The sequence below is a fragment of the Oncorhynchus kisutch genome, linkage group LG6 (genome assembly GCF_002021735.2).
Source record: "Oncorhynchus kisutch isolate 150728-3 linkage group LG6, Okis_V2, whole genome shotgun sequence".
NCBI lineage: Eukaryota > Metazoa > Chordata > Actinopteri > Salmoniformes > Salmonidae > Oncorhynchus > Oncorhynchus kisutch.
The window spans coordinates 46320164-46343675 of record NC_034179.2 but is presented as its reverse complement, the minus strand read 5'-3'; the positions used below and the strand labels follow the sequence as shown (position 1 = coordinate 46343675).

The window sequence follows — 23512 nt, the reverse complement described above, 5'->3', positions numbered from 1 at the left end:
TGTTTTCAAGTCTCTAGAGACAGCAGGAGCGGTAGAGATACTCTGAATGATCGGCTATGAAAAGCCAACTGACATTTACTTCTGAGGTGCTGACCTGTTGCACCCTTGACAACCACTGTGATTATTATCATTTGACCCTGCTGGTCATCTATGAACATTTGAACATCTTGGCCATGTTCTGTTATAATCTCCACCCGGCAGAGCCAGAAGAGGACTGGCCACCCCTCATAGCCTGGTTCCTCTCTAGGTTTCTTCATAGGTTCTGGCCTTTCTAGGGAGTTTTTCCTAGCCACCGTGCTTCTATACCTGCATTGCTTGCTGTTTGGGGTTTTAGGCTGGATTGTTGCCTGTGGTTCCAGAGAAGAAGAAGGGGAAAAAAGTGCAAAAACATGAGGTAGCCCTTTCCTGCAGTCAATGACCAAAATCGCCTTCTTTGGTCTCATGGGTGGAATGTTATTCATATTTTCATAATTTCATAAATAATAAAGATTATAACTTTTTTTTAAATCTCAAATCTGGTGTTTCAATGTCAAACAGTACATTTTAGTCTTCTGTGATGTATATAAAGTGTAATCAGTGTAGATGAAAGGGAGGTGACAGGTTAAAGAAGGATTCTTAAGCCTTGAGACATGGATTGTGTATGTGTGCCATTCAGAGGGTGAATGGGCAAGACAAAATATTGAAGTGCCTTTGAACGGGGTATGGTCGTAGGTGCCAGGCTTACCGGTTTGGGTCAACCTTTAAACTTAAAAGTTTCCTGTGTGGATCAAGAATGGTCCACCACCCAAAGGACATCCAACCAACTTGACACAACTGTGGGAAGCATTGGAGTCAACATGGGCCAGCATCCCTGTGGAATGCTTTCGACACCTTTTAGGGGTTCTATAAAAGGTTCTATATAGAAACCCAAATAATATTTTTTTTCTATGAGTATAGACTGACATATATAAAAATATTATTCATATTTTCTTCAACATACAAAGGACCTCATAAGATTCTTATAATATTTTTCCATATGGGTAAGCAATTCAGGCACGTGTAGCCTGGGAATTTGTGGAGGAGTAGCCTTCACTGTCATTTGTGCAAATGTACTCAAGGATCCTATTCATCATCGAATCTAAATCCAGTTCATGTATCTTTATCCACCAGCCCAACCTTTACTTGTGTGTTTAGGCAAGCTAATGTCTTAAAATTAAACTATAATATTTACATTTTTGCAAGCAGGCCATGATTGGTGCAATGTTGGCATTTTGAATAGGGGGGGGACAGCTGCTAGAGGCAACAGCAGCTAAAAAGCTAACTATATCAGCTACCATCAGTTAACGACAGGGATTTGATCAGCAAGCCTTTGTCCACATGGCCTCAATCACAAGTCCCATAATCAAGTTCACCAATAAGATCCAACAGCCGTCCTGTTGAAAGTAAAACAGAGATACTGAATTAAGAGGCATGAGAATAAACCTTCATCGAGCACTGAGTCTACAACAGTAGTACAGGCAGATAGCAGTACAACCAGAGATATACAGTGAGTAGCATTATCTGTGGCTTTTCAGTCATTTTGAATGAGTCTTGTAGTTCCTCACCAGTAGATTTCTTCCAGTAGATCAGTCCAGCTACTACAAAGACCACCCCCAGCAGCAGCCCACAGACACCGATCACTATCTTATTCTTCTCAGACTTAGGCAAGGAGGGGTCTGCAATTACACGTTTAACAAAGATTATGGTCTCCAAACCACACGCAAAAGAAAATAGTATTTTAATCTCCCTATTCAACAGAGACATTGGGCTATACGACACAAACTGGTGAACATTTCAGAGATGACTTGTGACTGTTCTACTCTCCAGCTGATGAGTTAAGAGTTGTCTTTCCTTGTCCCCATGTTCATATTAGTGAGCCCTAAGATGAAATAGCCACTGTTCTGCAGCCCTGTTGGGGAGTCAGGTGAAGTCATTCTCACTTATACACTTACTCCACCCACACACCCTTACTCCACCCATACCCTTACCCCAGTAATACAGTTTGGGCTCAGTCTGGCTGATGTGCTCCACCATACAGGTGATTCTCTCTCCAGTTGTGGGTGTGTACTTCAAATAGGACTGTATCTGGTAGCTCTAGAGTCCATTGGCCAGTACGTCAGTGGAGGTCACATCTGAGGTCACTTCCTCCCCGTTCCTCAGCCACGTCACTCTGATGTGTTTGGGGTAGAAGAAGTGGACGCTACACACAAGGCTGGAGTCACTGGATGGCCCCTCTAGCCTCAGTGTGACATTGGGCTCAACTAGAGAAGGAGGTCAATGAATCAATGATGATACGTTATAACAGGAAAAATAAGGTTTCAAGCAGAAATGTTGAGTGCTTGCTACAGAGATCTGTAGCCTAAAATGGTGGGAAATGTGCCTGACCAGCACTCCAATGTTGAATTTCCAAATGTGTCTAAATTAGGTTAAGGGTTTGGTTGGTAAAGGGTAAGTTTAAGATTTTGGCTAGTCGGGCTGTCAATGGGATGCTAGTCAGAAAAGTCTCCTTAGACTGTCCCTTCCCAGCTCAAGCAGTTAAATCCACAGTCAGTAAGATTTCCAGTTGTTTATGGTTCATTCCAACAATTTCTCCTTTATTTAGAAGAATATGGCTTTGAACTACTGTACTTTACTAGATTATTACAACTGACCTACAGTATTACTCCATGGTCTATGTTTTGTTGAAGCGCAATAATGTAACTGAATTTTTTGGGACATGTTATCAAGTACTGCAGAGCACATGCTATAGACATAAAACAAATCAAGTGAAGGATAACTTCCAGTTGTTAGTGAATTGTTATAATCACCCATAAACATCTCTGTTGTGTTGTAGATCCGATTAGCATATGGCTTGCATAACACATCCATATCTGATCTCCTCCTGGGGATCTCATCTGGGTCCTCATTCCACTTTTCTGCAGATATCACTCCCCATGCTGTGTATCCTGTCCACCTCTCTGTGGTGCTGTTGTACTGAGCCACCATGATCTTGTTAAAATGATGCTCTAAAATATACTCCATATCATGTAAATCGCTGGAGCTAAACCGACACCATGCATCATTGTGTGCAAAATCTTCATCTGAGGAATCAACTATAATAACAGAAAAAGGACATGTAAAAGTATTTTTTAATAGACGGATTTGAAGTTATGCACACTTCAGAAATATAATTATTAGGATATATCTGGCCGCCAGCCATTAAATGCCCCCCTGAAGAAATTGGTCCAAAAATAATTTGTGCAGCCCTCCATTGAATTTCAAAATCCCTATGTGGCTCTCGAGCCATAATTATTGCCCATCCTTATCTTATAGTGTGTAAATTACTAGCTTATAACTAGCCATACAAATGTGTTGTTTCATTGCAAGAACATGGGATCTGATTGAATGCCATAAACAATGTCTACACTGTATTTCTGATCAATTTGATGTTATTTTAATGGACAAAAAAATTGATTTTCTTTCAAAAACAAAGACATTTCTAAGTGACCCCAAACTATTGAACTGTAGTGTACATCAAAAGGTGCCATAATATGGGCAAATACACAAAACATCCACATCAAATATTTGTATTTATTTTTATTCAATAACAAGGAAAACAACCACTTTTGTGCAGTATTAATTGACCATCCTTACAAACCACTTAATGTAAATGTACATTACTGTGTTGTACATAGGCTGGTCATCTAGGTTTGTACCTGTAGACTTTCCATCACCATGAAGAAAAACAATGCACAATACAGTAATTGAGTACATTGAGACATAAAGTGGTTTGTGATGATGTGGCTCAGTTGGTGGAGCAGCGGCATGCAATTCTAAGGTTGTCGGTTCGATTCCCATAGGGGACAAGTACGAAAAAGTGTATCAATGTTGGCACTCACTACTGTATGTTCCTTTGGATACGGTGTGCGTCACCTGAGTGGGTTGATTCACTGATGTGGTCATCCTGTCTGGTTTGGCGCCCCCCCTTAGGTTGTGCCATGGCGGAGATCTTTGTGGGCTATACTCGGCCTTGTCTCAGGATGGTAAGTTGGTGGTTGAAGAAATCCCTCTAGTGGTGTGGGGGCTGTGCTTTGGCAGAGTGGGTGGGGTTATATCCTTCCTGTTTGGCCCTGTCCGGGGGTGTCCTCGGATGGGGCCACAGTGTCTCCTGACCCCTCCTGTCTCAGCCTCCAGTATTTATGCTGCAGTAGTTTATGTGTCGGGGGGCTAGGGTCAGTTTGTTATATCTGGAGTACCTCTCCTGTCCTATTCGGTGTCCTGTGTGAATCTAAGTGTGCGTTCTCTAATTCTCTAATTCTCTCTTTCTCTCTTTCGGAGGACCTGAGCCCTAGGACCTGAGCCCTAGGACCATGCCCCAGGACTACCTGACATGATGACTCCTTGCTGTCCCCAGTCCACCTGGCCGTGCTGCTGCTCCAGTTTCAACTGACCTGAGCCCTAGGACCATGCTCCAGGACTACCTGACATGATGACTCCTTGCTGTCCCCAGTCCACCTGACCGTGCTGCTGCTCCAGTTTCAATTGTTCTGCCTTATTATTATACGATGCTGGTCATTTATGAACATTTGAACATCTTGGCCATGTTCTGTTATAATCTCCACCCGGCACAGCCAGAAGAGGACTGGCCACCCCACATAGCCTGGTTCCTCTCTAGGTTTCTTCCTAGGTTTTGGCCTTTCTAGGGAGTTTTTCCTAGCCACCGTGCTTCTACACCTGCATTGCTTTTGCTGTTTGGGGTTTTAGGCTGGGTTTCTGTACAGCACTTTGAGATATCAGCTGATGTACGAAGGGCTATATAAATAAATTTGATTTGATTTTGATTTGATTTGACCGCAGAGTGAAGGAAAAGCAGCCAACAAGTGCTCAACATATGTGGGAACTCCTTCAAGACAGTTGGAAAAGCATTCCAGGTGAAGCTGGTTGAGAGAAAGCCAAGAGTGTGAAAAGATGTCATCAAGGCTAAGGGTGGCTACTTAGAGAATCTCAAATATTATATATATATACATACAGTGGGGAGAACAAGTATTTGATACAGTACCGATTTTGCAGGTTTTCCTACTTACAAATCATGTAGAGGTCTGTAATATTTATAATAGGTTCACTTCAACTGTGAGAGACGGAATCTAAAATAAAAATCCAGAAAATCACATTGTATGATTTTTAAGTATTTAATTTGCATTTTATTGCATGACATAAGTATTTGATACATCAGAAAAGCAGAACATAATATTTGGTACAGGAACCTTTGTTTGCAATTACAGAGATCATAGGGATTTTGGCCCACTCCTCCATACAGACCTTCTCCAAATCCTTCAGGTTTCGGGGCTGTCGCTGGGCAATATGGACATTCAGCTCCCTCCAAAGATTTTCTATTGGGTTCAGGTCTGGAGACTGGCTAGGCCACTCCAGGACCTTGAGATGCTTCTTACGGAGCCACTCCTTAGTTGCCCTGGCTGTGTGTTTCGGGTCGTTGTCATGCTGGAAGACCCAGCCACGACCCATCTTCAATGCTCTTACTGAGGGAAGGATGTTGTTTGCCAAGATCTTGCGATACATGGCCCCATCCAACCTCCCCTCAATACGGTGCAGTCGTCCCCTTTGCAGAAAAGCATCCCCAAAGAATGATGTTTCCACCTCCATGCTTCACGGTTGGGATGGTGTTCTTGGGGTTGTACTCATCCTTCTTCTTCCTCCAAACACGGCGAGTGGAGTTTAGACCAAAAAGCTCTATTTTTGTCTCATCAGACCACATGACCTTCTCCCATTCCTCCTCTGGATCATTCAGATGGTCATTGGCAAACTTCAGATGGGCCTGGACATGTGCTGGCTTGAGCAGGGGGACCTTGCATGAGCTGCAGGATTTTAATCCATGACGGCGTAGTGTGTTACCAATGGTTTTCTTTGACACTGTGGTCCCAGCTCTCTTCAGGTCATTGACCAGGTCCTGCCGTGTAGTTCTGGGCTGATTCCTCACCTTCTTTATGATCATTGATGCCCCACGAGGTGAGATCTTGCATGGAGCCCCAGACCCAGGGTGATCTTGAACTTCTTCCATTTTCTAATAATTGCGCCAACAGTTGTTGCCTTCTCACCAAGCTGCTTGCCTACTGTCCTGTAGCCCATCCCAGCCTTGTGCAGGTCTCCAATTTTATCCCTGATGTCCATACACAGCTCTCTGGTCTAGGCCATCGTGGAGATGTTGGAGTCTGTTTGATTGAGTGTGTGGACAGGTGTCTTTTATACAGGTAATGAGTTCAAACAGGTGCAGTTAATACAGGTAATGAGTCGAGAACAGGAGGGCTTCTTAAAGAAAAACTAACAGGTCTGTGAGAGTTGGAATTCTTACTGGTTGGTAGGTGATCAAATACTTATATCATGCAATAAAATATAAATTAATTACTTAAAAATCATACAATGTGATTTTCTGGATTTTTGTTTTAGATTCCATCTCTCACAGTTGAAGTGTACCTATTATACAAATTACAGACCTCTACATGCTTTGTAAGTAGGAAAACCTGCAAAATCGGCAGTGTATCAAATACTTGTTCTCCACGCTGTATATATATATATATATATATACACAGTATATAAACACTTTTTTGGTTACTACAAGAAAAAACCCTTGAATGAGTAGGTGTGTCCAAACTTTTGACAGGTACTCTATCTGTAATGAATACTCCGGGAGAAAAAGGTGTAGATTCACGCGCAGAACGCAGCAGATGTTTAAGGCTAGGGGGCAGTATTCGGTAGTTCGGATGACTGACGTGCCCAAAGTAAACTGCCTGTTGCTCATGCCCAGAAGCTAGGATATGCATAGAATTGGTAACATTGGATGGAAAACACTCTGAAGTTTCTAAAACTGTTAAAGTAATGTCTGTGAGTATAACAGTACTGATATGGCAGGTGAAACCCCAAGGAGAATCCATCCTATTTTATTGTAGTTATTTAGGTCACAGGCCATTCCAATGCTTGTCTAAGAGATATTCAAAGGAATTCCTCCCAGATTGCAGTTCCTATGGCTTCCACTAGATGTCAACAGTCTTTAGAAAGAGTTTCCGGCTTGTTTTTTGAAAAATGACAGAGTAGTTGTAGTTTTTCAAGGTGGCTCTCAATTGGACTGTAGTCTTGTGGCGCTCGTGGATGAGGGTGTGCACTTCGTTATTTATCTCTGGTATTGAACATACTACATTTGATCATTTGTTTACATATTAGGATACCTGAGGATTGATTAGAAATGTTGTTTGACATGTTTGGATGAAGTTTACCGGGTAACTTTTGGAATTCCTTTGTCTGCATGTTGAACGAGTGGAACGGGTGGATTACTGACTCAAACGCGCCAACTAAACTGACTTTTTGGGGATATAAAGGACTTTATCAAACAAAACAACCATTTTTTGTGTAGCTGGGACCCTTGGGATTGCAAACAGAGGAAGATCTTCAAAGGTAAGTGATTTATTTTATCGCTATTTCTGATTTTTGTGACACCTCTGCTTGTTTAGAAAATCTTTTTAATGCTGGTGTATGCGGGGCGCTGTCCTGAGATAATTGCATTGTATGCTTTCACCATAAAGCCTTTTTGAAATATGACAACGCGGTTGGATTAACAAGAAGTTAAGCTTTTAAACGATGTAAGACTCTTGTATTTTCATGAATGTTTAATATTACGATTTTTGTATTTTGAAATTCGCGCTGTGCAATTTCACCGGATGTTGTTGAGTTGGGGCGCTAGTGTCCCACCTAGCCCAAAGAGGATTTATTAAGCCTTCCCATAAGGCAGGAATCTTGGTCACATGCAGGCAATGGTCAAACACAGTTAGGCAGTCAACAACAAACAATACATCACAACCATACAAACAGAAAGAACTGAACTAAATAGGGAGCTGATGAGACCAGGTGAGAAATAAACACAGGAGAAATCAGTGAACAAGAATGAAAGACAGGGCTACATTCCAGAACACAAGGTTTACAAAGAAAAGCAGAACCTTACAGTATCTCCCAATTTATTTATTTTTCATTGTAAAAAAAAAACACTTCTAAAAAATACAATTCACCTTCTACACTTTTTCGAATAGACAGAAATCAACAGCGAGTAATGGCGTACAGTGTTGACTGATTTACCAATATTGCGCAGAATTTAATGTGATGATTATGACACTTAATGGCTCAAATCATAATGGCTAGATCACTCTAGTCCAGTGCCTCACTTCCCATCATTATTCCTGAGACTCAGTGGCTCTCTTTCCTTTGTAGATGAAGGATATTCCAGTAGCCACCCCCAGCAGCCCAAGAGTGAGGCCCACTCCACAGAATACAGCAGGACCAGGACCAACACTGGACCCACTGACCTTATATTCTGGAAGACAAGATGTGTCACCAGAATCAGCACAATACACAACCACTCATCACACACTGCCTTGGAATGGTTTGTTTCAGGTCTCAATTTCAGAGTTGTTTGAGTTCCTACTTAAGGTTTAATATTAAAGTAAATATACTGAACAAAAATATAAACGCAACATGTAAAGTGTTGATCCCATGTTTCATGAGCTGAAATAAAAGACCCCAGACATTTTCCACAAAACCTTATTTCTCTCAAATTTTGTCCACAAATTTCATTACATCCCTATTAGTGAGCATTTCGCTTTGCCAAGATAATCCATCCACCTGACTGGTGTGGCATATCAAGAAGCTGATTAAACAGCATGATCATTACACAGGTGCACCTTGTGCTGGGGACAATAAAAGACCACTCTAAAATGTGCAGTTTTGTCACACAACACAATGCCATAGATGCCTCAAGTTCTGAGGGAATATGCAGTTGGCATGCTGACTTCAAGAATGTCCACCAGAGCTGTTACCAGATAATTTATTGTTAATTTCTCTGCCATAAGCCACCTCCAACGTAATTTTAGAGAATTTGATGTATGTCCAACAGGTCTCACAACTGCAGATCACATGTAACCACGCCAACCCAGGACCTCAACATCCGGCTTCTTCCCTGGCGGGATCGTCTAAGACCAGCTACCCGGACTCATCTGATTGGCTGGGGCTAGCTCCCCAGTGGGTGGGCCAATGGCCTTCCAGGCCCACTCATGGCTGCGCTGCCTTCCCAGTCATGTGAAATCCATAGATTAGGGTCTAATGAATTTATTTCAATTGACTCCTTATATGAACTGTAACTCGTTGAAATTGTTGCATGTTGCGTTTATATTTTTGTTCAGTATAGAACCATGTACACATGTACAAAAATATGATGTCCTCTCTCACCCCTGGTTTTGGGGTCCTTCAGGGCCGTGTGCACCACAGCGCAGATGTAGACGTCTTCCTTTTGTGGGGTGAAACTCAGGCTGGAGAACTGGTGGAACGTTCCATCTTTATTAGGATAGTAACGACTGAGAGACAATCCCTCAGTCACCTCCATTCCATTCTTGGTCCAGTTGACTTTGACAGGTGGGGGAAAGAAATCATTCACAAAACAGATGAGGGTGTTCTCCACCCCCAGTTCCACCTCATCCCTGGGGTAGATGGTGCTCTCAGGGGCATCTAGAGGGCAACAAAAGCCTGAAACTGTATTCACTCAAAAAATTGAAGTTTGTCAGACTTTCGAAATGTCACTGCCTATTGTCCCATTAATTTGGGATTAAGGCAGATACTGTACATAGACCCAATCAAAAAATAGCATATGTGGTATTTGGTATTTTATTAGGAGCCCCATTAGCTGTTGCGAAAGCAGCAGCTCCTCTTCCTGGGGTCCACACAAAACATGAAACATGACATAATAAAGAATATTAATAGACAAGAACAGAACTACATCAATTGTAAAAAGGCACACGTAGCCTACATATCAACACATAATGTACACACAAACTATCTATGTCAAATAGGGGAGAGGCGTTGTGCTGTGAGGTGTTGCTTTATCTGTTTTTTTTAAACCAGGTTTGCTGTTCATTTGAGCAATATGAGATGGAACTGTACGCTTTCTTGAATTTGTTCTGGATTCAGGGACTGTGAAAAGACCCCTGGTGGCATGTGTGGTTTGTTAAGTGTGTGTCAGGGCTGTGTGTAAGTTTGGGATTTTCAACTCATTAATGTTTCATATAAAAAGAAGTGATGCAGTCAGTCTCTCCTCAACCCTTAGCCAAGAGAGACTGGCATGCATAGTAAATGACATTAACTCCGCTCGACAGACCACTCTAACAAAGATTGATTTTGGAGACGCACAAATCATATTGAATCACTGATTATTTATCAATTTATGTGAGACATTTCCATCAATCTTCACTTACCTTTGATTTTTGGTATTTTCGGTTCAGACTTTTTGCCCCATGCGATGCCGTCTTTGCACCAAACTCTGCTAATGGTAGCATATTCACAAGCCCTTTCTTTATCCTCTGGTGTAATAGATACGAATTTAGGTAATGTAAACACTACATCTGCTATTAGACATGTATTACTGTTTTTATTGAAGTCGCCATAGAAGACTTCATCTCCATCAATCTCAAGTCCCACCGCAGGATCACTTGACTCAAAGCATCCGAAGATAAAGTGAATTTCATGATGAGCTGAAATGGGGGGAAAACACATTACTTCAAATTAATCAACTGAGGTTTATATAATTTGTCCAGGATGGTAATATCTACACTACCAGTCAAAAGTTTTAGAACACATACTCATTCAAATGTTTTTCTACATGTTTCACTATTTTCTACATTGTAGAATAATAGTGAAGACATCAAAACTATGAAATAACACATATGGAATGATGTAGTATCCAAAACAGTGTTAAACAAATCAAAATATATTTTACATTTGAGATTCTTCAAATAGCTACCTTAATGAAAGCTTTGCACACTCTTGGCATTCTCTTAACCAGCTTCACCTGGAATACTTTTCCAACAGTCTTGAAGGAGGTCCCACATATGCTGAGTACTTGTTGGCTGCTTTTCATTCACTCTGCGGTTCGAGTCATCCCAAACCATCTCAATTTGGTTGAAGTCAGGGGATAGTGGAGGCCAGGTCATCTGATGCAGCACTTCATCACTCTCCTTCTTGGTAAAATAGCCCTTACACAGCCTTGAAGTGTGTTCGCTCATCCATATGTCATATTCTTATTCCATCCCTTTACTTAGATTTGTGTGTATTAGGTTGTTGTTGTGGAATCATTAGATTACTTGTTAGATATTACTGCACTGTCGGAACTAGAAGCACAAGCATTTTGCTACACTTGCATTAACATCTGCTAACCATGTGTATGTGACCAATACAATTTCATTTGATTTAATGTGTTGGGTCGTTGAAAAGCAAATGATAGTCCCACTAAGCCCAAACAAGATGGGATGGCGTATCGCTGCAGAATGCTGTGGTGGCCATGTTTGTTAAGTGTTCCTTGAATTCTAAATAAATCACAGACAGTGTCACCAGCAAAGCACCCCCATGCCATAACACCTCCTCCTCCATGCTTTAGGGTTGTCACGTCTGCTCCCTCTCCGGTGCTCGAGGTCATCAGTTCACTCATCATTACGCACACCTACCACGGTCATTATGCGCACCTGCAATTAATTTTGTGACTCACCTGGACACCATCACGTCATTTACCTCCCCTATATCTGTCACCTCCTCAGTTTCATTCCAGAGTCAGCATTGATGTTGATATGTTTCTCCTGTCCAGATGCTGTTCTTGTTTTGTTTCATGTCTATTTATTATTAAATCCACACCCTGTACTTGCATCTCGTCTCCCAGCGTCTGTCAATACGGAACTGTTATAGAATGCTGACTCCACAATTGGAGGCATCAGGGATGTTTTTTTATTTTTATTATAATTTTTTGGGGGGGATGACGTCGGGTCCGGGTGCCACTACCGACGCAATCGGGGATACCTCAGCTTGCTCGTCAGGCTCCCACGCCTCGGCCAGACCGTCAGGCTCGCCCAGGTAGGACGTCAGGTGGCGCCACTAGTGGGGGGGTACTGTCATGTCCGCTCCCGTGCCCCCTCTCCGGTGCTCGAGGTGTGTCATCAGTTCACTCATCATTACGCACACCTGCCACCATTGTTACGCGCACCTGCGCTTAATTATCGGACTCACCTGTACTCACATGGATTTACCTCCCCTTTATCTGTCACTTTCATTCCGGAGTCAGCATTGATGTTGTTGTGTTTTTCTGTCCAGAAGCTGTTATTGTTTTGTTTCAAGTCTATTTATTATTAAATCCACACCCTGTTCTTGCTTCTCGTCTCCCAGCGTCTGTCATTACGGAAGCATTAGAACTGTGGGAAATACACATGCGGAGGTCATCCGTTCATCCACACTGCGTCTCACAAAGACACGGGCGGTTAGAACCAAAAATCTCCATTTTGGACTCCAGACCAAAGGACAAATTTCCAACAGTCTAAAGTCCATTGCTCATGTTTCTTGGCTTAAGCAAGTCTCTTATTCGTATTGGTGTCCTTTAGTAGTGGTTTCTTTGCAGCAATTTGACCATGAAGGCCTGATTCACAGTCTCCTCTGAACAGTTGATATTGAGATGTGTCTGGGGCGGCAGGTAGCCTAGTGGTTGGAGCGTTGGACTAATAACCGCAAGGTTGCAAGATTAAATCCCTGAGCTGACAAGGTAAAAATCTGTCGTGCTGCCCCTAAACAAGGCAGCTAACCCACTGTTCCTAGGCCATCATTGAAAATAATAATTTGTTCTTAACTGACTTGCCTAGTTAAATAAAGGTAAAATAAAACTCTGTGAAGTGTTTATTTGGGCTGCAATTTCTGAGGCTAGTAACTCTAATGAACTTATCCTCTGCAGCAGAGGTAACTCTGGAGCTTCCATTCCTGTGGCAGTCCTCATGAAAGCAAGTTTTATCATAGCACCTGATGGTTTTTGCGACTTCACTTGGAGAAACTTTCCAAGTTCTCAAAATGTCCGGTATTGACTGACCTTCATGTCTTAAAGTAATGATGGTCTGTCGTTTCTCTTTGCTTATTTGAGCTGTTCTTGCCATAATACACAACTGATTGACTCAAATGCATTAAGAAGGAAATAAATTCCACAAATGAACTTTTAAGAAGAAAACACCTGTTAATTGAAATGCATTCCAGGTGACAACCTTATGAAGCTGGTTGAGAGAATGCCAAGAGTGTGCAAAGCTGTCATCAAGGCAAAGGGCGCTATTTGAAGAATCTCAAATATAACATTTATTTTGATTTGTTTAACACTTTTTTTGGTTACTAAATTATTCCATATGTGTTATTTCATAGTTTTGATGTCTTCATTATTATTTTACAATGTAGAAAATAGTAAAAAATAAAGAAAAACCCTTGAATGAGTATGTGTTCTAAAACTTTTGACCGGTAATGTATATCAAACATGAACAAAGGCATTTACACTGGTACAGCATAAAACATCAATCAAACTCTTACTTTCTGCAGAAGTGCAAGCGGCTCCAGTGAGAATCAGTATAATCACAGAGTAATTCATCTCGAAGCTCATCTGTGTGTTTGAGAGAGTGCTGCAGAATCTAACTCTTTCAGTCTCTGATGGGAAGTTCTGAAAAGGAGGAAACTACAAATGTGTTGTTTCTGCTATGCAGCCAATATGGAAATTCCTTTCATTCTTACGTGACCACACACCAAACGTATACACCCAGGCCAAGTTATTAAATACTGTCGTGGAAATTCACCACTAAGGACTCAAACTCAAAGTAAATTAAGCAATCTTTATTAACGCAAGTAGAGGTTCACAAACTCAATACAAGCTTGATGAAAACTCTGAAGAGGATGTTCCCATTCAGTTATTTTATACTGCTACACAAACAAGTTATAAGCATAGATGGTTTCTGTATGGGACTGACTGACTGATACCATATGAAGGATTCTTACCTTGAAACTGACATAGTGTATCACTTCTTCTAGTTTGCAGAGCAATGTTCTGGGCGTACTACCAAATTGCTTATGAGTGAAAGTGGGGTTTCCTCTGTGCACTCAACCAGTCACTCGCGTGAACCCAACCAAGACAGGTTATTACAATGCAGCATTGTGCTAAACATACAATCACATACACACCATAAAATGTCCATCACAATACAATGAGTTTGTTTTTCAATATATGATTACACATTTCCATTGCTCTGAAACGTATGTTCGTTTCGTGGTTCACTAAAGCCCTGAAACAGGCCTTCAGTGAAACACTTCAGCTAAACATGTTCTGAATGTGACAAAACAAGTCGTGTTGACAAAGAATGTGATGGCCTGAAAATAAGAGTAGGCCTATCTCAGCTCCAAACGACCATTGGTTGGGCCTACATCAAAATAAGCTGCTGGGCTAGAACTGTGATGCCCTGATCTGTTTCACCTGTCCCTGGGATTTTCTCCACCCACTCCAGGTGTTGCTTATTTTTCTCAGTGTATATATCCCTGTGTTTCCTGTCTCTCTGTTCCAGTTCGTCCTTTATGTTTAGTCAAGTCAACCAGCGTGTTTTTCCCCCGTACCCCTTTTCTATTCTCTTTTGCTGCCTGACTCTGGACTACTTACCCACCTGCCTGATCATCCTGCCTGCTCTGACCTTGAATCTGCCTGCCCTTCGGTACCTATTGGACTCTGAACTAGTTTTCACCTTTTACCTGTACACGATCATTCTCTTGCCTACCCCTTTTTGGGATTAAGTTAAAAAATTTGACTCCAACCATCTGCCTCCTGTGTCTGCATCTGGGTCTCGCCTTGTGTCATGATAAGAACCATATACAACACCTTCAGAAAGTATTCACATCCTTTAACTTTTCCCCAAAAAAATTGATACAGCCTGAATGTTATGAATTAAATTAAGTATTTGTGTCACTGATCTACACACAATACCCCATGAAGCAAAAATGTCATTTTGTTTGGAGAAATGTTAACAAATTAATTTTAAAATGAAAAGCTGAAATGCCTTGAGTCAAGTATTTAACCCCTTTGTTATGGCAAGCCTAAATAAGTTCAGGAGTAAAAATGTGCTTAACAAATCAGTTGCATGAACTCATTCTGTGTTCAATAATAGTGGGTGTCAGGATTTCGATGTGGCAGTTATTGATGTAATGTTTGTCCCCCATGAGACACCATAGGAACAAAGCCAGTATCACTTCCTCAAAATAAGGTAACTCAAGAAATCTGTAATACATTTTTGCATTTTTGCAGAGGTTTTAGTTTTACATCAATTTTACATCTAGCTAACATGTTTGGTCCAGTATTTCACAAGTAAAAAATTCGTGATGTGTTGTCTTATGTAAAAATTTGACAAATCCTCTGCACTGTTGGGAAACTGTCTGCTGTTTGTGTGTTATGTGGTAGGATTGGATAGAGTGCAAACACCCCAGCTGTGTATCCCGTGTTAGTTGGCAAGTGAGCATAGTCTAAATCAAAACCCAACCCTCAAGTGATGAACTGACTTAAAAAACTCAGTTTTGGACGACACTGAGTTTATGACATAAACTAATATCGATGTCACATAGGCTGTTTTCTGTCAGAGAAGTTGTTTATAACCTTCTGATGTGCTTTAAGCAAAGGAATGAACTTTTTGTCCTGAATACAAAGCATTATGCTTGGGGCAAATCCAACACAAGACATCACTGAGTACAACTCTTCATATTTTCAAGCATGTTGGCGGCTGCATCATGTTATGGGTATGCTTGTCATCGGCAAGGACTAGGGAGTTTTTTTAGGATAAAAATAAATGGAATACAACTAAGCACAGGCAAAATCCTACAGGAAAACCTGGTTCATTCTGCTTTCCAACAGACACTGGGATATGAATTCCCATTTCAGCAGGTCAATCATTCAAAGCCAAATCTACACTGGAGTGGCTTACCAAGATGACATGAAATGTTCCTGTGTGGCCTATTTACAGTTTTGACCTAGGTCTAAGCACTTAGATCGCAATAATTACTAAGCTAACATAAGGCATTGTTTTAAGATGGTCATAATATGTATAATTTAGCCATTTGATTCAGAATTTTAGGACCACTGTCTTGAACTCACCGAATTCTGAGATTAGCCAGTTCCGAGTTTCCAGTTGTTTTGAACGCGACAGAAGTCATGCTGGATTGACAGAATGGCACATTTTGAGTGTTTATCCTTTAACGCTTGGAAAAGAGACCCTTAAACCCAGACTTGGACCACACACCCACTCCACTGAATAGCAAGCTAGTGATTGCTTTGCAATGCTTGCAGTTAGCCACTGATTCCTTCCAAACCACTCATTGTTGAATTAGCGATTTCCAACTTGTTGTATAATGTTATGTCCACTGGCCGATGAGCATGGATACATTTTATCTATGATATCTCTTCATAATTTCTCTTCATATGACAAGGATTGAAAATGATTTGCCAGTAAATTGTCAACTTGATTCATGATTTTGACTGCTAGTTTACTAGCTAAGATTTTGAAAGTATGATTTTTTCGTTGACACGATCAGTCCAGCCAAAGCTACGGTACATATGTGATTTGACATTTTATCTGTGGACAATGAACTTGAGCCTTCTTGAATGGGCACTTCTAATGTAAATATGGCAGCACTTAAGGGGCTTGAATTTTCAAGCACTACCCATAGATTTTGCGGTGATGTAGTGTCCCCATGAATGACAGAACACTGAGCCAATCACGGCGCAAATAGAGAACATTACCAACCCCAACGCGCTGTATTTTCCGCTGGCTTCCCCACCACCACAGAAAGCACTGAGCTAGGCTGAAACACCTGCGTTTTGGAGCTGCCTTACTCAAGAAAGCCAAAAAAAGACCATGTTTGTATGCAGCTTTATTAACTCAATGTTTGTTTTTTTGCTTTTTTACAATGTTTACAAACTCATGAGACACGCATTAATGCCAAAATAGTATTTTTTTTTTTTTTTTTTGCTAAACAAATACACACACATTTACCACTCACCCGCTGAAAGATCAGCCACAAAATGTTGGCACCATTGTAACAGGTTTAATCAAGCCGTGGTCTCCAGCATGGGTGAACCTATTTAAATAACTCACACCCAACAGCAACCTTTGATTCATGAGAGAACCTTCATAAATCAGCAGAATGGTAATAACTTATTTATTGACACTTTTTTTAGTGTCTGACAGACAGAGAGGCCTGCCTCGCTTCTAGTCCTTGCACTATTTAGTTTTTTATGTATTTCTTACATTGTTAACACTTAAGATTTTCTGGGCTATTACATACAGGCGGGAAGAACTATTGGATATCAGAGCGACGTCAGTCCTAGGACCAGGAATACAACTTTTCCAAAGCGGATCTTTTGTTCCCAACCACCCAGGGCATTTGAACTGTTTCCAGAGGCTGACCCAAATGGCGCCAGAGAAGAGGCAGATGGAGCGTCTTCTGGTCAGACTTCCGATGCGCGCACACCCCCCACCACTTTCGAATATATTACTCGCTAATGTCCAGCCTCTAGATAAAAAGGTAGACGAAATTCGGGCAAGGGTTGCTTTCCAGAGGGACATCAGGGATTGTAACATACTATTTCACAGAAACATGGCTCTCTTGGGATATTCTGTCGGATTCGGTACAGCCACCTGGATTCGTTGTGCGTCGCGCCAACAGGAATAAACGTCTCTCCGGGAAGAAGAAGGGCGGTGGTGTATGCTTCATGATTAACATCTCATGGAATAATTGTAACAACATACAGGAACAAGTATTTTTGTTCACCTGACCTAGAATTCCCCACAATCAAATGCCAACCGTATTACCTCCCAAGGAAATTCTCCTCGGTTATTGTCACAGCCGTGTATATCCCCCTCAAGGCGATACCACGACAGCCCTCAAGGAACTTCAGGAACTTTGCAAACTGGAAACCATATATCCTGAGGCTGCATTTATTGTAGCTGCCGATTTTAACAAAGCAAATTTGAGGACAAGGCTACCTAAATTCAATTAGCATTTTGCCTGTAGCACTCGTGCTGGTTTAAAACACTGGATCACTGCTACTAGAACTTCCGATTTATACAAGGCCCTCCCCCGCCCTCCTTTTCGTTAAATCTGACCACAACTTCATTTTGCTCCTTCCTAAAAGCATGAACTCAAACAGGATGTACCCGTGCTAAGGGCTATTCAACGCTAGTCTGACCAATCGGAATCCACGCTTCAAGATTGTTTTGATCACGTGGACTGGGACATGTTCTTGGTAGCCTCAGAGAATAATATCGACATATACTGTGATTTGGTGAGTGAGTTTATAAGACATCGTGGATAGATGGCGGCATTCGAGCAAAACTGAAAGTACGAACCATGGACAGCCACCCGAGCCACTGCCTGTTCACCCACTACCATCCAGAAGGAGAGGTCAGTACAGGTGTATCAAAGCTGGGACCGAGAAACTGAAAAACAACTTCTATCTCATGGCCATCAGACTGTTAAACAGCCATCACTAACACAGAGGCTGCTGCCTACATACAGACTTAAAATCATTGGCCACTTTAATAAATGGATCACTAGTCACTTTAATAATGTGACTTTAATAATGTTTACATCTCTTGCATCACTCATCTCATATGTATTGTAGAAGGCTCAAGGGTGTGGGGTTTCCACGTCAACAAGTTCAATAACAAAACATGAACCAGTAGCACAACTAGAATGCAAATGGTGAGTTTATTAGGGATTTAGGTACACTGGGGGAAGGAGGGGGAATTCACCAATTACTTCACAGTCCGCAAGCCGTTCTCGTTGTCCGTTCAGTTCTCCAGGGGTAATCCTCACACTCGGGTTCTCAGCCAATCCGGTTCGGTACACGAGGGGCGTAATCCGACAGTCCACGTCATAATGGGTAATCACACAGATATTGTTCTCTCTTCTCCCACTCTTCATAACGCACTTTGTTCTCACCTTACTCCTCCCCTTTGTGCAGGCTGCTTCCTCCTTTATCACCAAGCACTCCTTGGCTTAACGAACAGAGGGTAGTGAGGTCTGCACAACGCATCACCGGGGGGCAAACTACCTGCCCTCCAGGACACCTACACCACCCGATGTTACAGGAAGGCCATAAAGATCATCAAGGACAACAACCACCCGAGCAACTGCCTGTTCACCCCGCTATCATCCAGAAGGCGAGGTCAGTACAGGTGCATCAAAGCAGGGACCGAGAGACTGAAAAATAGCTTCTATCTCATGGCCATCAGACCGTTAAACAGCCACCACTAATATTGAGTGGCTGCTGCCAACACACTGACTCAACTCCAGCCACTTTAATAATGGGAATTGATGGAAATTGATGTAAAATATATTACTAGCCACTTTAAACAATGCTGGTTAGGGTAGGTTTTAATAGTCACAGTGGGTACTCTGTTTATCTTATATGCTGTTGCCTAGTCACCTTACCCTGACACATATCTACAGTGCATTCTGAAATTATTCAGACCCGTTGACTTTTTCCACATTTTGTTACATTACAGCATTTTTCTAAAATTCTATTAATTTGTTTCCTCATGAATCTACACACAATACCCCATAACGGCAAAGCGAAAACAGGTTTATAATTTTTTTTGCAAATGTATTACAAATGAAAAACACAAATACCTTATTTACATCAGTATTCAGACCCTTTGCTATGAGAATTGAAATTGAGCTAAGGTGCATCCTGCTTCCATTGATCATCCTTGAGATGTTCCTACAACTTGATTGAAGTCCGCCTGTATTAAATTCAATTGAGTGGACATGATTTGGAAAGGCACACACCAGTCTATGTAAGGTCCCACAGTTGACAGTGCATATCAGAGAAGAAACCAAGCCATGAGGTCGAAGGAATTGTCCGTAGAGCTCCGAGACAGGATTGTGTCCAGGCACAGATCTGGGGAAGGGTCCAAAAAAATGTCTGCAGTATTGAAGGTCCCAAGAACACAGTTGCCTCCATCATTCTTAAATGGAAGAAGTTTGGAACCACCAAGACTCTTCCTATAGCTGGCCGCCTGTCACGCCCTGGTCTAAGTATTTTGTGTTTTCTTTATTATTTTGGTCAGGCCAGGGTGTGACATGGGTTATTTATGTGGTGTGTTTTGTCTTGGGGTTTTTGTAGGTATTGGGATTGTGGTATAGTGAGGTTGTCTAGAAAAGTCTATGGTTGCCTTGAGTGGTTCTCAATCAGAGGCAGGTGTTTATCGTTGTCTCTGATTGGGAACCATATTTAGGCAGCCATATTCTTTGAGTGTTTCGTGGGTGATTGTTCCTGTCTCTGTGTTAGTTTGCACCAGAATAGGCTGTTTAGGATTTCACGTTACGTTTATTGTTTTGTATTGTTCGTGTTTATCTTTTATTAAACATGTATCGAAATAACCACGCTGCATTTTGGTCCGCCTCTCCTTCGACGAAAGAAAGCCTTAACACCGCCTGACCAAACTGAGCAATCGGGGGAGAAGGGCCTTGATCAGGGGAGTGACCAAGAACCAGATGGTCACTCTGACAGAGCTCCAGAGTTCCTCTGTGGAGATGGGAGAACCTTCCAGAAGATCAACTATCTCTGCAGCACTCCACCAATCAGGCCTTTATGGTAGAGTGGCCAAACAGAAGCCACTTCTCAGTAATAGGCACATGACAGCCCGCTTGGAGTTTGGAGGAAACCTGGAACAATCCCTACGGTGAAGTATAGTGGTAGCACCATCATGCTGTGGGGATGTTATTCAGCGGCAGGGACATGGAGAATAGTCAGGATTGAGGGAAAGATGAACGGAGCAAAGTACAGAGAGATCCTTGATGAAAATCTGCCCCAGAGTGCTCAGGACCTTCACCTTCCAACAGGACAACAACCCTAAGGATACAGCTAAGAAAATGCAGGTGTGGCTTTGTGGCAGGTCTCTGAATATCCTTGAGTGGCCCAGCAAGAGCTTGAACCTGATCAAACATCTCTGGAGAGACCTGAAAATAGTTGTGCAGCGACGCTCCCCATCCAACCTGACAGAGCTTGAAAGAATCTGCAGAAAATAATGGGCGAAACTCCCCAAATACAGGTGTGCTAAGCTTGTAGCGTCATACCCAAGAAGACTCAAGGTTGTAATCGCTGCTAAAGGTGCTTCAACAAAGTACTAAGTAAAGGGTCTAAATACTCATAAATAATCATTTTTAATACATTTTCAGACATTTGCACAAAAAAAAATCAAATCAAATCCAATTTAGAATAATTCTGTAACGCAACAATATCTGGAAAAAGCCAAGGGGTCTGTACTTCCATCACTCCACTATCCCTGAACATTGTAAATATGGTATTGGAACTGACCCTGTATATAATATGCTTACTTACTTATTGTGTTCATCATATTTGTTCTTATTTCTCGTGTTTTTTATTTCTAGCATTACATTATTATTGATTATTGCATTGTTGGGATTTGAGTTTGCAAGAAAGGCATTTCACTGTACTTGTGCATGTAACATTAAAACTTGAAAGTTATTAATTGGAGAGTTAATGTTTAGTGAAAAGTGTCCTTGTACAAATCAGGAGTCATACCTGCATTAGCATATTTGATTATTCTGAAATCCACCTGGTCACCTTCTGCAGTAGTCATTGTGTTTGTGGCATACCTAAAACACAGCATCACCAAAATCAACATCATCAATATTCAGCTCAGTTGGTTTGGTTTTGCTTGGCTCAGTAGTGTGTACATGGCTTGTATGTTCCACAATGCTGTGACATTGGCATAGGCACAAACTTATCCAAAGCGCTGGTAGACAGGAGTTTCAGATGTATTTGGAGGGCATGAGTGAGGTCACATGACACAGCCTAGGCCACTCACAGTGGGATCCCTCTCCACCACCAGCACCCTGTCCAGAATCATCTTCTGCTTCAGCCAGTAGACGATGGACCAGCCCACCACGCCCCCTCCTACAATCACGATGTCCGTAGGAGCGGTTCTTCTCAAACGGTGTCCAGTCATTGCCAGGCATGGCGTCCGCTGCCTTCACCCTGAACGCTTTTCACTGGTTCTTTAGATCTGTGTTGAGAAATAGGGGGTTGTTATTGTTATTTATATTAGGACATAAGGCACTTCATTGAAGAAAAGCCTTTGATGTGTCATTCTAGTTATAACTAAGAAAACTACTCAGTTCTTCTCATATCGACTGCAGAGGAACTTGATGATAATACATGGCATTCACACCAACTACAAGAAGAATTGCAACATATGATATTTTTACCTTTCATTTAACATTTAAAATCAACGGAAAGGATGTATGGGATTCATTTCAACATGTCAACAAAAAGTATTGCAGCAAACAGCACTAAATGTCAACAATCAAAATGCATGTAGTAGTTTATCATCATTTACAATATATGAATATGAAATGTAATGAAAACTTTTGGTAAATTAGCTAACTAGCTAATTAGGACATTCACAGAAGCTAACTACCTTTAGCACCTATTGAGATAGTATCTTCTTCCTGGGGGACTTTTGTTTAGCCCTTACACTTGTGGAAATTGGCCTATATGTACAGGGACAAATGTAAATGTTTCTAACAGAAGAACAATAAAAAGCATATGCCTGACCATGGCAGCATTTGAAAGAGAACTCTTTGGAGATTATGGGGAAATTATCAGACCAGAAGGTGAGGACACAACAGTTCCCCTGAAAACATTTCCACTGTTGATTTTATGTGCAGTTTAAAAAACAGAATAAAAAAATACTCTGGATACTAATAAGAATACTAATTACATTTGAGCATAGGTGCAAGATAAGAAATATAAGATAAGATAAGAAATAAGGATTACAAGGGTTTGAGTGAGGTCTAACTTGTGTCTCCAAGTGGCCACACACTTCTCCAAACTGTGTACATTTCCTAAGTAATGTCAATGCACTTTTATGACTCAAGGAAAGACCCTTCTACTATAAAGGTGTTGTTTTTTTAGCTCTCCTAGCTTTGCCATTGAGGAACTGATACACTTGTTGTTGTTTTTTGTTTGGCACACAGCCCTACGTAATTACTGTAGTTGTTTACGCAATCCAAAAAATATAAATCGCAATCTGGGTCAGGTGGGCATCATTTGAATACTTATTCTATTGCCAACATGGCTAACTAAGTTATAAATTCCGATCTCAACGTGTTAGGCTTTCAAAAGGCACTTCAGACAAACCGATTATAACTTTAATGCGCATAGAATGGAGTCATGAGTGCGTTCAAGTGCCTGTTCCGCAGCTAATTTCTTTCACAATACAACAAACATAGGCTGATTCTGTTCAGGACATGTCGTCCTTGTAAAGGTGTCCGAATGCTTCCCAGATGAAACAGTTCGGAACAGTTTGTGCATATATTATACTGACGACATTTTGTGACGTTTTTGTTAAAAATTTTTTGGTTGTTATTATTATTTTTTGGTTGTTAGTGCAAGCCGAAGTCGGTAGCCAAAGTCTACGCCCCTTTGTCAGTGATTGATCAATGGAAGGGATGCTTCAATTAAGTGTTTGTTGTCATTCAACAAACACTATCAGATCCACTAGCCCGTCAGCTAACATGTTTTTATAAAAGAATGTTAGCTGACGGGCTAGTTGATATA

General features: G+C 41.4%; 2 protein-coding genes across 2 annotated transcripts; both read right to left on the bottom strand.

Moving 5' to 3' along the window:
- Positions 1 to 284: 284 nt before the first annotated feature.
- LOC109891836 (HLA class II histocompatibility antigen, DQ beta 1 chain-like) lies at positions 285 to 3165 on the bottom strand (the record flags this gene model as incomplete). Its single annotated transcript, XM_020484312.2, is given in 4 exon segments — positions 285 to 1412; positions 1584 to 1694; positions 2007 to 2279; positions 2826 to 3165. Coding segments are annotated over 4 exon segments (774 nt in total), but the record flags the coding sequence as incomplete, so codon positions are not given.
- A 4836-nt stretch (positions 3166 to 8001) lies between these two features.
- On the bottom strand, positions 8002 to 13960 carry LOC109892157 (H-2 class II histocompatibility antigen, A-Q alpha chain). The gene is made up of 5 exons (XM_020484591.2): positions 13885 to 13960; positions 13426 to 13552; positions 10302 to 10577; positions 9283 to 9558; positions 8002 to 8371 (listed from the first exon to the last, which is right to left on the bottom strand). Exons 2-5 carry the CDS (start codon positions 13493 to 13495, stop codon positions 8232 to 8234), a joined length of 762 nt encoding a protein of 253 aa, XP_020340180.1. The 5' UTR covers positions 13496 to 13552; positions 13885 to 13960; the 3' UTR covers positions 8002 to 8231.
- Between the last annotated feature and the right edge of the window lie 9552 nt (positions 13961 to 23512).

Coding starts and splice junctions, on each gene's coding strand:
- LOC109892157 (XM_020484591.2), bottom strand. CDS start 13,495: ATGAGCTTCGAGATGAATTACTCTGTGATTATACTGATTCTCACTGGA. Junction 9,559..10,301: donor GAAAATACCAAAAATCAAAG/GTAAGTGAAGAT, acceptor GTTGCCCTCTAG/ATGCCCCTGAGAGCACCATC. Junction 8,372..9,282: donor GAAGGACCCCAAAACCAGGG/GTGAGAGAGGAC, acceptor CTTGTCTTCCAG/AATATAAGGTCAGTGGGTCC.